Source organism: Salvelinus namaycush, chromosome 34 (assembly GCF_016432855.1).
Source record: "Salvelinus namaycush isolate Seneca chromosome 34, SaNama_1.0, whole genome shotgun sequence".
NCBI lineage: Eukaryota > Metazoa > Chordata > Actinopteri > Salmoniformes > Salmonidae > Salvelinus > Salvelinus namaycush.
The window spans coordinates 183,221-194,789 of NC_052340.1; the positions used below are offsets into that span (position 1 = coordinate 183,221).

General features: G+C 43.1%; 1 protein-coding gene across 1 annotated transcript in view; it reads left to right on the forward strand.

Moving 5' to 3' along the window:
- The window catches only part of LOC120029025 (segment polarity protein dishevelled homolog DVL-3-like), a 50,074-nt gene extending 42,473 nt beyond the window's left edge, over positions 1-7,601 (forward strand). Inside the window, exons 12-15 of the mRNA XM_038974310.1 lie at positions 317-448; positions 576-743; positions 1,920-2,135; positions 6,340-7,601. Of these exons, the coding sequence (XP_038830238.1) occupies positions 317-448; positions 576-743; positions 1,920-2,135; positions 6,340-6,758 (935 nt within the window). The 3' untranslated portion in view covers positions 6,759-7,601. The remainder of the gene's footprint in view (positions 1-316; positions 449-575; positions 744-1,919; positions 2,136-6,339) is intronic.
- The last annotated feature ends 3,968 nt before the right edge of the window (positions 7,602-11,569 follow it).

The following is an 11,569-nucleotide window of genomic DNA, read 5'->3' on the forward strand; positions in this document are numbered from 1 at the left end:
TGTCCTATTTTAGTCAGTATAACCTGACCATGATGACAGAAAAGCCTGCCATCTTGTCAATACATTTTGCCTAGTGGGTTGCTGCACGACAGCCACTTCTGCTTGCTTCATTTCCCGCTTGCTACTGCTGCTGAATGAATAAATGAAAGGCTCCCTTGGTGTTTCCCAGTGGGCAAAACTGGGTGAAATTATTATTACAACCAGAAACTGGTTGAAATAATGTTGTTTGGATGTCATTTCAACCCGTTTTGCCTGCTGGGTTGTTTCACTACTGCAGCTATCTGACTGTTGCTCTCTTTCCTTCTTTCCCTCCCAGGGCTCGATGACTTTCATTTATCCATTCACAGCGACATGGCAGCAATCGCCAAAGCGATGGCCAATCCAGAGTCTGGCCTGGAGGTTCGAGACAGGATGTGGCTCAAGATCACAATCCCCTCCGCCTTCATAGGTATTCTTTCTCTCTTTTACTCTGCTCCCTTCACTCTCTCTTCTGTCTGTATTGTCTCGCTTTCATAGGGACTTTTGTTAAGGTCTCTCTCTCACCCTCTCCAACTGTCTGTCTGTCTCCGTCTCAGGCTCGGACGTGGTGGACTGGCTCTACCATTACGTGGAGGGCTTCACTGACCGCCGTGAGGCCAGGAAGTATGCCAGCAACCTGCTGAAGGCCGGCTATATCCGGCACACCGTCAACAAGATCACCTTCTCCGAGCAATGCTACTACATTTTCGGAGACCTCTGTGGCAGTGAGTCTTATTATCTCTTTCTCTTCCACAAGATAGCTTTCTTTATGACTCTTCACCCCTCCATCTTCGGAGACCTCTGTGGCAATGAGTCTTATTATCTCTTTCTCTTCCACAAGATAGCTTTCTTTATGACTCTTCACCTCTCCATCTTCGGAGACCTCTGTGGCAGTGAGTCTTATTATCTCTTTCTCTTCCACAAGATAGCTTTCTTTATGACTCTTCACCTCTCCATCTTCGGAGACCTCTGTGGCAATGAGTCTTATTATCTCTTTCTCTTCCACAAGATAGCTTTCTTTATGACTCTTCACCCCTCCATCTTCGGAGACCTCTGTGGCAGTGAGTCTTATTATCTCTTTCTCTTCCACAAGATAGCTTTCATTATGACTCTTCACCTCTCCATCTTCGGAGACCTCTGTGGCAGTGAGTCTTATTATCTCTTTCACTTCCACAAGATAGCTTTCTTTATGACTCTTCACCTCTCCATCTTCGGAGACCTCTGTGGCAGTGAGTCTTATTATCTCTTTCTCTTCCACAAGATAGCTTTCTTTATGACTCTTCACCTCTCCATCTTCGGAGACCTCTGTGGCAGTGAGTCTTATTATCTCTTTCTCTTCCACAAGATAGCTTTCTTTATGACTCTTCACCTCTCCATCTTCGGAGACCTCTGTGGCAATGAGTCTTATTATCTCTTTCTCTTCCACAAGATAGCTTTCTTTATGACTCTTCACCTCTCCATCTTCGGAGACCTCTGTGGCAGTGAGTCTTATTATCTCTTTGTCTTTCACAAGATAGCTTTCTTTATGACTTCACCTCTCCATCTTCGGAGACCTCTGTGGCAGTGAGTCTTATTATCTCTTTCTCTTCCACAAGATAGCTTTCTTTATGACTCTTCACCTCTCCATCTTCGTAGACCTCTGTGGCAGTGAGTCTTATTATCTCTTTCTCTTCCACAAGATAGCTTTCTTTATGACTCTTCACCCCTCCATCTTCGGAGACCTCTGTGGCAGTGAGTCTTATTATCTCTTTCTCTTCCACAAGATAGCTTTCTTTATGACTTCACCTCTCCTTTACTCTTTCCTCTTTAACACGTTTGTCCCTTTCCACTCCTTCCCATTCTCCTCCACTCTCTCCCTTCCCTTCCTCCCATTTTCTCTCCTCTCCTCCCCTCTCTCTCAGATATGGCCTACCTCTCACTGGGAGACCACGATGGGTCGAGCGGGGCGTCCGACCAAGACACCCTTGCTCCCCTGCCGCACCCCGGGGCTGCCCCCTGGCCCCTGGCCTTCCCTTACCAGTACCCCATCCCACAGCCCTACAACCCACACCCTCTGCACGAGCCTCCCCAAAGCCAACCTGGAAGGGGGGGGAGTGCAGACAGCCAGCACAGCGAAGGTGAGATGCTCAGCTACACATACACGCAAACTAACAGAGAAATACACACAGAAAGGCAAACCAAATGACTGGACTGACATACAGTGCATATGGAAAGTATTCAGACCGCTTGACTTTTTCCACATTTTGCTACATTACAGCCTTATTCTAAAATGGATTCAATTGTTTTCCTTATCAATCTACACACAATACCCCATAAGGACAAAGAAAAACAGATTTTTAGGATTTTTTGCAAATGTATAAAATATTAAAAAAAACGGAAATATCACATTTACATAAGTATTCAGACCCTTTACTCAGTACTTTGTTGAAGCACCTTTGGCAGTGATTACAGCCTTGAGTCTTCTTGGGTATGACGCTACAAGCTTGGCACACCTGTATTTGGGAGTGTCTCCCATTTTTCTCTGCATATCCTCTCAAGCTTTGTCAGGTTGGATGGTGAGCTTTGCTGCACAGCTATTTTCAGGTCTCTCCAGAGATGTTCGATCGGGTTCAAGTCTATGCTCTGGCTGGGCCACTCAAGGATATTCAGAGACTTGTCCCGAAGCCACTCCTGCATTTTCTTGGCTTTGTACTTAGGGTCCTATTAGAAGGTGAACCTTCACCCTAGTCTGCGGTCCAAAGCAGGTTTTCATCAAGGATCTCTCTGTACTTTGCTCCGTTCATCTTTCTCTCAATCCTGAGTAGTCTCCCAGTCCCTGCTGCTGAATAACATCCCCACAGCATGATTCTGCCACCACCATGCTTCACCGTAGGGATGGTGCCAGGTCTCCTGGTCTGAGAGTCTTTAGGTGCCTTTTGGCAAACTCCAAGCGGTGTCATGACTCTCTCTCCTTGGTGAGGATCAAAGGTGCTAGATCACCTGGCAGTGGCTGACAGATAGTCAGACCCTCTCTCCCACAGGTTAGGAGAGAGGCAGTTGTTGGGCCGGTTTTATGACTTAACAGCCAGTCATATATAGTTTGCAGAAATTCTCCCTCTGGCTCTCCAGTATGGGAAGACTGAAATCTCTTTGTTACAGATCTACTTTTTTATGATGGTGTGTATAGTGGTCGGGAACCTGAACCTGAGTAATCAACCTTGAGACCACTACGAGACCAGCCAATGTACAGCATGGGCTGAACGTGACAAATGGTTTAAACTCTACAGACCAGAAAACGTGAGATGGTAGTCCATACATTTGAAATGGTGAAACTCTCAATCTCTACACAAGAAGAAGAAACTCACTAGACCATAGCATTTACCAGTCTGCAGCTGGCATGTAAAGTAGTCTCGGACATTTGACCAAAGACACAAAGGGGAAGAAAGATCCCTCTATGACAGGTATACGCCAAATAAAAAGGTGATTCACTTTTTTTTTTTAAGTAAAATTTAAAAAAAAATATATATATATAAACTCAGCAAAAAAAGAAACGTCCTCTCACTGTCAACTGTGTTTATTTTCAGCTAACTTAACATGGATAAATATTTGTATGAACATAACAAGATTCAACAACTGAGACATAAACTGAACAAGTTCCACAGACATGTGACTAACAGGGATGGAATAATGTTTCCCTGAACAAAGGGGGGGGGGCTGAAAATCAAAAGTAACAGTCAGTATCTGGTGTGGCCACCAGCTGCATTAAGTACTGCAGTTCACCAGATTTGCCAGTTCTTGCTGTGAGATTTTACCCCACTCTTCCACCAAGGCACCTGCCGTTTCCCGGACATTTCTGGGATTGGGATTGATGGTCAATGGGATTGAGATCCGGGCTCTTCACTGGCCATGGCAGAACACTGACATTCGTGTCTTGCAGGAAATCACGCACAGAACGAGCAGTATGGCTGGTGGCATTGTCATGCTGGGAGGTCATGTCAGGATGAGCCTGCAGGAAGGGTACCACATGAGGGAAGAGGATGTCTTCCCTGTAATGCACAGCGTTGAGATTGCCTGCAATGACGACAAGCTCAGTCCGATGATGCTGTGACACACCGCCCCAGACCATGACGGACCCTCCACCTCCAAATCGATCCCGCTCCAGAGTACAGTCCTCGGTGTAACGCTCCTTCCTTTGATGATAAATGCGACCATCACCCCTGGTGAGACAAAACTGTGATTCGTCAGTGAAGAGCACTTTTTTCCAGTCAGACCCATTGTAATTTATTACATAGATGCCTTGTATCATAGGATGCTGTACTTACTATGAAGTCAGATCCCTTTGTAATTTATGACCTATACATAAATGCCTTGTATCATAGGATAAAGTCAGACCCCTGTTAATGAATTACATATATGTAAATGTCTTAAATATATGTAAATGTCAATTACTGCTTCACATACAAGCCAGTGAATTATATGCGTCACAGCTGGATGAGTCAACAGACATGGGGGGCCTGTCACAGCTCTTGGTATATGTCCGTTAGGTTTATGGGGGGTCAATTAAGAAAGACATCCTCTTCTGCAAACCACCGGAAACCAGGACAACATGAGAGGCTCTTGTTTAAGTACTGGACAGCTTTGTGACATCAAATGGACTTTGGTGGTCAAGATGTGTTGGTATCTGTACTGATGGCGCTAAAGCCATGACATGGAATGGTAACGCGCGTTCAAGCAGTTGCTCCCGACGCCACTTGGGCACACTGCAGCATCCACCGAGAGACTCAAACTGCCAAAGGAATGCCTGACAGCTTGGAAGACGTTTTGGACACTACAGTGAAAATTGTTAACTTTGTTAAAGCAAGACCCCTGAACTCTTGTGTATTTTCTGCATTATGCAATGATATGGGCAGCGACCATGTAACGCTTTTACAACATACAGAAGTGCACTGGTTATCAAGGGGCAAAGTATTGACACATTTTTTTTTTAAATTGGGAGACGTGCTTAAAGTTTTCTTTACTGACTGTAATTTTCACTTGTCTGACCGCTTGCATGATGACGAGTTTCTCAAACGACTGGCCTATCTGGGTGATGTTTTTTCTCGCCTGAATGATCTGAATCTAGGATTACAGGGACTCTCCGCAACTATATTCAATGTGCGGGACAAAATTGAGGCTATGATTAAGAAGTTGGAGCTCTTTTCTGTCTGCATTAACAAGGACAACACACAGGTCTTTACATCATTGTATGATTTTTTGTGTGCAAATGAACTCAAGCTTATGGACAATGTCAAATGTTATGTAGCGAAGCACCTGAGTGAGTTGGGTGCGCAATTACGCAGGTACTTCATGAAACAGATGACACAAACAACTGGATTCGTTATCCCTTTCATACCCTGGCTCCAGTCCACTTACCGATATCTGAACAGGAGAGCCTCATCGAAATTGCAACAAGCGGTTCAGAAGCCACTGCTAGATTTTTGGATAGGGCTGTGCTCAGAGTATCTTTGCCTTGGCAAAGATCTTTGCTTTCGCGCTGTTAAGACACTGATGCCCTGTGCATCCACGTACCTATGTGAGAGTGGATTCTCGGTCCTCACTAGCATTAAAACTAACTACAGGCACAGACTGTGTGTGGAAAATGATTTAAGACTGAGACTCTCTCCAATACAACCCAACATTGCAGAGCACACCCTTATTGACTGATGCCACTTTTATATGTTTACATACCCTACATTACTCATTTCATATGTATATACTGTACTCAATACCATCTACTGCATCTTGCCTATGCCGTTCTGTACCATCACTCATTCATATATTTTTATGTACATATTCTTCATTCCTTTACACTTGTGTGTATACGGTAGTTGTTGTGAAATTGTTAGGTTAGATTACTCGTTGGTTATTACTGCATTGTCGGAACTAGAAACACAAGCATTTTGCTACACTCGCATTAACATCTGCTAACCATGTGTATGTGACAAATAAAATTTGATTTGATTTCTCATTAACCTGTGGTGAGTTATTCACAATTTTCGATGAACAAATACGGTTTTAAATATAAGATGGTTAAATAAAGAGCACAATTATTCATTATTATTATTATTATTATATTATTATTATTTGTGCCCTGGTCCTATAAGAGCTCTTCGTCACTTCCCACGAGCCGGGTTGTGACAAAAAATCACACTCATTCTTATGTTTAACCTCTCTTGGGTAGGGGGCAGTATTTTCATGTCCGGATGAAAAGCGTGCCCAAAGTAAACTGCCTGTTACTCAGGCCCAGAAGCTAGGATATGCATATACTCTCAACCTTTCTCTCTTTCTCTCTCTCCTTTGCAGAGAGTCGTAGCAGCGGGTCCAACTGCAGTGGCAGTAAGAAGGAAGAGGCTGCTGGGGGGGCAGGCGGTGGTGCTGGTGGTGGCGAGTCCAAGTCCACAGGGAGCGGCAGCGAATCAGAGCTGAGGAAGGAAAATGCTCCCAGTGATCGCTCAGTGGCGGTGCCCCCTAACGAACACAGCATGCACAGCCTGATCAGCTTGGCCCACAGTGTCCACAGCACCCATTCCCACAGCGGTAGCCTGGTGTACGGACCCCCCTGCCTGCCAGCCCAGCCGCCGCCCTCCCTCCCCATGACGGCCCCCCTTGGGTCGCCCCCGGGCCGAGACCTAGCCTCCATGCCCCCCGAACTCACCGCCTCACGACAATCATTCCGCATGGCCATGGGCAACCCCAGTGAGTTCTTCGTCGATGTCATGTGATGTGTGATCCAGAGGGCGGATCCTCACTGCATGTGTTCAGGATGTCCTGGTACGGAGAGGAAGGAGGTGGTGGAGTAGGAGGAAAGGAGGTAGAGGCTAAGAGAAAGACAGGCGGTGCTGAGAGGAATATGGTTGTAACTGCATAGCTCTCTTTCTGTCTGTCTGTCGCCAGTGCTGTGGCGCCTGTACTTTCTTCAGTGAAGAAAATTGGTGTGGATGCAGCTCTCTCTCCTTGATACCCATTAAATAGACAATTTTGTTCATATGTTCTTTTCCACATCAATTTGAGTGTGTGTGTGTGTGTGTGTGCCTGTGCCTGTGTGTGTATATGAGTGAGTGAATATGTTGTTGGAATTGAATGTTTTCTTTTTGTCATTTTCTCCCTTTTCCTCTACATGTGTCCCATTCAACTGTGATCGAATCTCTGTGGATCCTCCATTGCAAACCCTCTTTAAAAATCAACACAGTCCATACTAGATGGGAGAAGGCTCAGAAAGAGAGAGAGCGATAGAGAGAGACTGTGGACCATAGAGATCCTATTAAATTACTATTCTAATTTAAAAAATATATAATTCCTAATTTTATACTGTGGACAAGGTTGTGTTCATTAGGGCATGCAACGGTTAAAAAACATTTAGCAACAGGAAACAAAAATTATCCTTTCTTATTGGAGAAATAGGTTCAGGTAGTCCCTCCCTGTTTGTCTATTTTCTTCCATTTCGTGCCTAATGAACATGTCCCAGGTCCCATGAATGTGTTAAGGATGTTGGTGTTTCTCTTTGTGAGTGTTCTCTGTGCTGACTCAAATGAACGTCCGAAATAAAACATAGAAAATGAAACTGTCTCAGGTATTTTTGTATCTTTCTATGTTGAGTTTCTCCACAAAAGTTATATGTAGACAGGGAGAGAGATTGAGAAGGGTAGAGAGCATAGATGAAAAGGTATTAAGAGGGAGTAAATTACTTCTTATGGCTGTACACTCAGTAGCAGTCATGTTAATTGTGATATAATCTCAGATAACGCTCTAACCAATCAGTGCAATTAATACTGGAAGATGAAGAGTATACGAGCTGAACCTTGCACCAAAATATTACACAACACCAGGGTTGGAGTCAATTCCTTTTCAATTCTGAAAGTAAACTGAAATCAAAGCTCCTCTGAGGAAAAAAAAGGAAATTTCAATGTACTTCCTGACTTGACCCCATCACCCCAACCCTGCATGACACAGGGACATTTTGTGACATCCAGCATTGTACTAAAGGAAAGTTGAGAAGCATGTTGCCCCAATCTCTTTCCATCTCTTTCTCCATATCTCTCTTGGTACATTGCAATATGTTATCATCTTTTTCATCATCAACATCCATTTTGAGCCCTATTCTTACATGCTGACTAGACCAGGCACGCGCACGTGTGCGCCATTGTGCGCATGCTGATTTTGTCCCCCCCACACCAGATGCGATCAGGACACGCAGGTTGAAATATCAAAACAAACTCTGAGACAACTATATTAATTTGGGGACAAGTCGAAACACATGAAACGTTGATGGCCATTTAGCTAGCTAGCCTTCTGTTGCTAGCTAATTTGACCTGGGATATAAACATTGGGTTGTTATTTTAACTGAAATGTACAATGTTCTTTTTCCTGGATCTTTGTAGAATTTTGACCCATTTTGAGTCACAAAATCGTGTGTTCTCAAGTAGTCCACAGATGAAAGGGGAAACCTAGTTAGTTTCTAGTAATTATTATGAAAAAAAAAATGTTTTATCTTGATCTCTCCAGTCTTCTTCTGTGGACTGTATATGGCGGTTGGCAACCAACTTTAAGGTGCATACCACCACCAACTGGACTGGAGTGTGGATCTCAGTTAATCTTTCAATCACCCACGTGGGTATATGCAACTAAAAACCAATGAGGAGATGGGAGAGACGGGACTAGCAGCATATCACGCTTCAAAAATAGAACTAATGCCTCGATCATGTGTCAAAATATAACACCTAGATCACACCAACACTGTCTTTGCATTTTGGTACACCAGAAGTACATTCATTTCCAATGGAATGCTGCGTTTGTCTTGCAGCATTGCATTGCCAAGGCAGTTGCAGTGCATTCTGTGTGGTGCATATGTTGGATTTATTGAATGTATGCGTCAAACTGTATGCATAGACAGCTTGACAGAAATGGTAGCAGAAGATGAATGTTTAACTTTTGTTGCATACATACCCAGATGATGCTGTGTACCATTTTGCACAATAACGCTATCGGTGTGATCAAGGCATAAGTTATATTTTAGCGCGAGGCTATGCAGACGCTCGTTGACGCGCGAGCGGCAGTTTAGATGAAATGATTGAATGTGTAATTTTATGATTATGATCACACATCCTCAATTCAAATATTATGGCGACACTATACCGAAGATGGTTTGGTATGGTTTATACAATGGGTGGGTCTAATCCTGAATGCTGATTGGTTAAAGCAGCATTCCAACTGGTGTCTATTCCACAAGTTACCACTGGCTAAATCTATGACTTTAAAGTGCCTATTTACTCTGTTCCATCTGACTGCGCAATCCACTATCTCATCAGCCCAGTGAGGCAATTTATAAACTTGACCTTTACTATTAAAAGCATCTAGATGTTATCTCACATTTCTTTTAGACTAACATTTAGTTTTCAACAGCAGAGATTTGTATAAACCTTGTTGTCTGTCTCTCCAAAATTGAAAACAATATTCAAATTTCGATCTCCAGCTGTCCCATAGTAATGAATGTGTCTGGACTAGACATACATGCAGGCAGTGTTTCTCAGCCAGTCAAAATCATGAATCAGCTGGCATCATTTTTATGGATATATACAAAGAAATGTCAATTGAAAACGGTCAAACGGAAAGAAGTGCAGCTATAGTTTGCAGTCTTTCCAGCTTCAGTTTGAAGTGATTATGTTAGCTGTGTTGTTGGCTAGCTCCTCTGAAAACATTGTCCTGACGAGTGAGCACATTTTCTATGCCAGGCGAAATCGTGCCTCATTAGCTCATTGTTATGGATGTATCCCAATAAATGTCACTAGAAAAAAGCTTAAACAAATGCAAAGGCCGCTGACTTTGCTGTTATTCTGGCTGCATGTGACTGTAAGTTAGCCGTAGTTGGCTAATAAGAATAAGAACCTTGCCAGCCATAATGGCAATGGAACATTTTGAACGAACGACTGGGTCACGTCCATAGATACAGAACAAAAAGACTGAACCGACTGAGTCGCTTCTCTGGCAACCAAACCGATAGAACTACCAGCCGGCTTGTGTAGCAACCTGTGGAACGTTTCGACACCTTGTATAGTCCATGCCCCGACGAATTGAGGCTGTCCTGAGGCCAAAAGGGGGTGCAACTCAATATTAGGATGGTTTTCCTAATCTTTTGTACACTCAGTCACCCACTCAAAAAGATAACCAAAAGTTAGTTGAATTTCCAATATGTGATCACCCAAATGTTAATCACTGCGCTTTCAACCATTTAAAAGGCCGGCAAAGTTCAAATTGGAATACAGTCAGATATTTTGTTTATTTATACAACCGTTTCATGTGTCATCACTGTGCTTCATCTAATAGCAGAACCAAATGACCTGCATTGTAGTATTGGTATTTGGTATTTTATTAGGATCGCCATTAGCTGTTGCAAAAGCAGCAGCTACTCTTCCTGGGGTCCACACAAAACATGAAACATGACATAATACAGAACATTAATAGACAACAGCTCAAGGACAGAACTACATAAATACATTTTTAAAAATACAAAAGGCACACGTAGCCTACATATCAATACATACACACAAACTATCTAGGTCAAGTGGGGGAGAGGCGTTGTGGAGTGAGGTGTTGCTTTATCTGTTTTTAAACCAGGTTTGCTGTTCACTTTGAGCAATATGAGATTGAACGGAGTTCCATGCAATACTGGCTCTATATAATACTGTACGCTTTCTTGAATTCGTTCTGGATCTGGGAACTGTGAAAAGATCCCTGGTGGGGTAAGTGACTATGCAAACAATTTAGGATTTTCAACACATTAATGTTTCTTTTTCTCAACTCTTAACCAAGAGGGACTGGAATACATAGAATTTTTATCAGCCCTCTGATTACAATGAAGAGCAAGACGTCCCGCTCTGTTCTGGAACAGCTGCAGCTTAACTAGGTATTTTCTTGCAGCACTCGAACACACGACTGGACAATAATCAAGATAAGAAAAAAATAGAGCCTGCAGGACTTTGGAATGTGGTGTCAAAAAAGCAGAGCATCTCTTTATTACGGACAGACCTCTCCCCATCTTTACAACCAATCTATATATTTTGACCATGACAGTTTACAATCTAAGGTAACGCTAAGTAATGTAGTCTCCTCAACTTGTTCAACAGCCACACCATTCATTACCAGATTCAGCTGAGGTCTAGAACTTAGGGAATGATTTGTACCAAATACAATGCTCTTAGTTTTAGAGATGTTCAGGACCAGTTTATTGTTGGCCACCCATTCCAAAACAGACTGCAACTCTTTATTAAGGCTTTCAGTGACTTCATTAGCTGTGGTTGCTCATGTGTATATGGTTGAAGCATCAGCATACATGGACACACATGCTTTGTTTAATGCCAGTGGCAGGTCATTGGTAAAAATAGAACAGAGTAGAGGGCCTAGAGAGCTGCCCTGCGGTACACCACATTTACATGTTTGACATTAAAAAAGCTTCGATTAAATAAAACCATTTGAGTTCTATTAGATAGATAGCTCTGAATCCACGATATGGCAGAGGTTGAAAAGCCATAACACACAC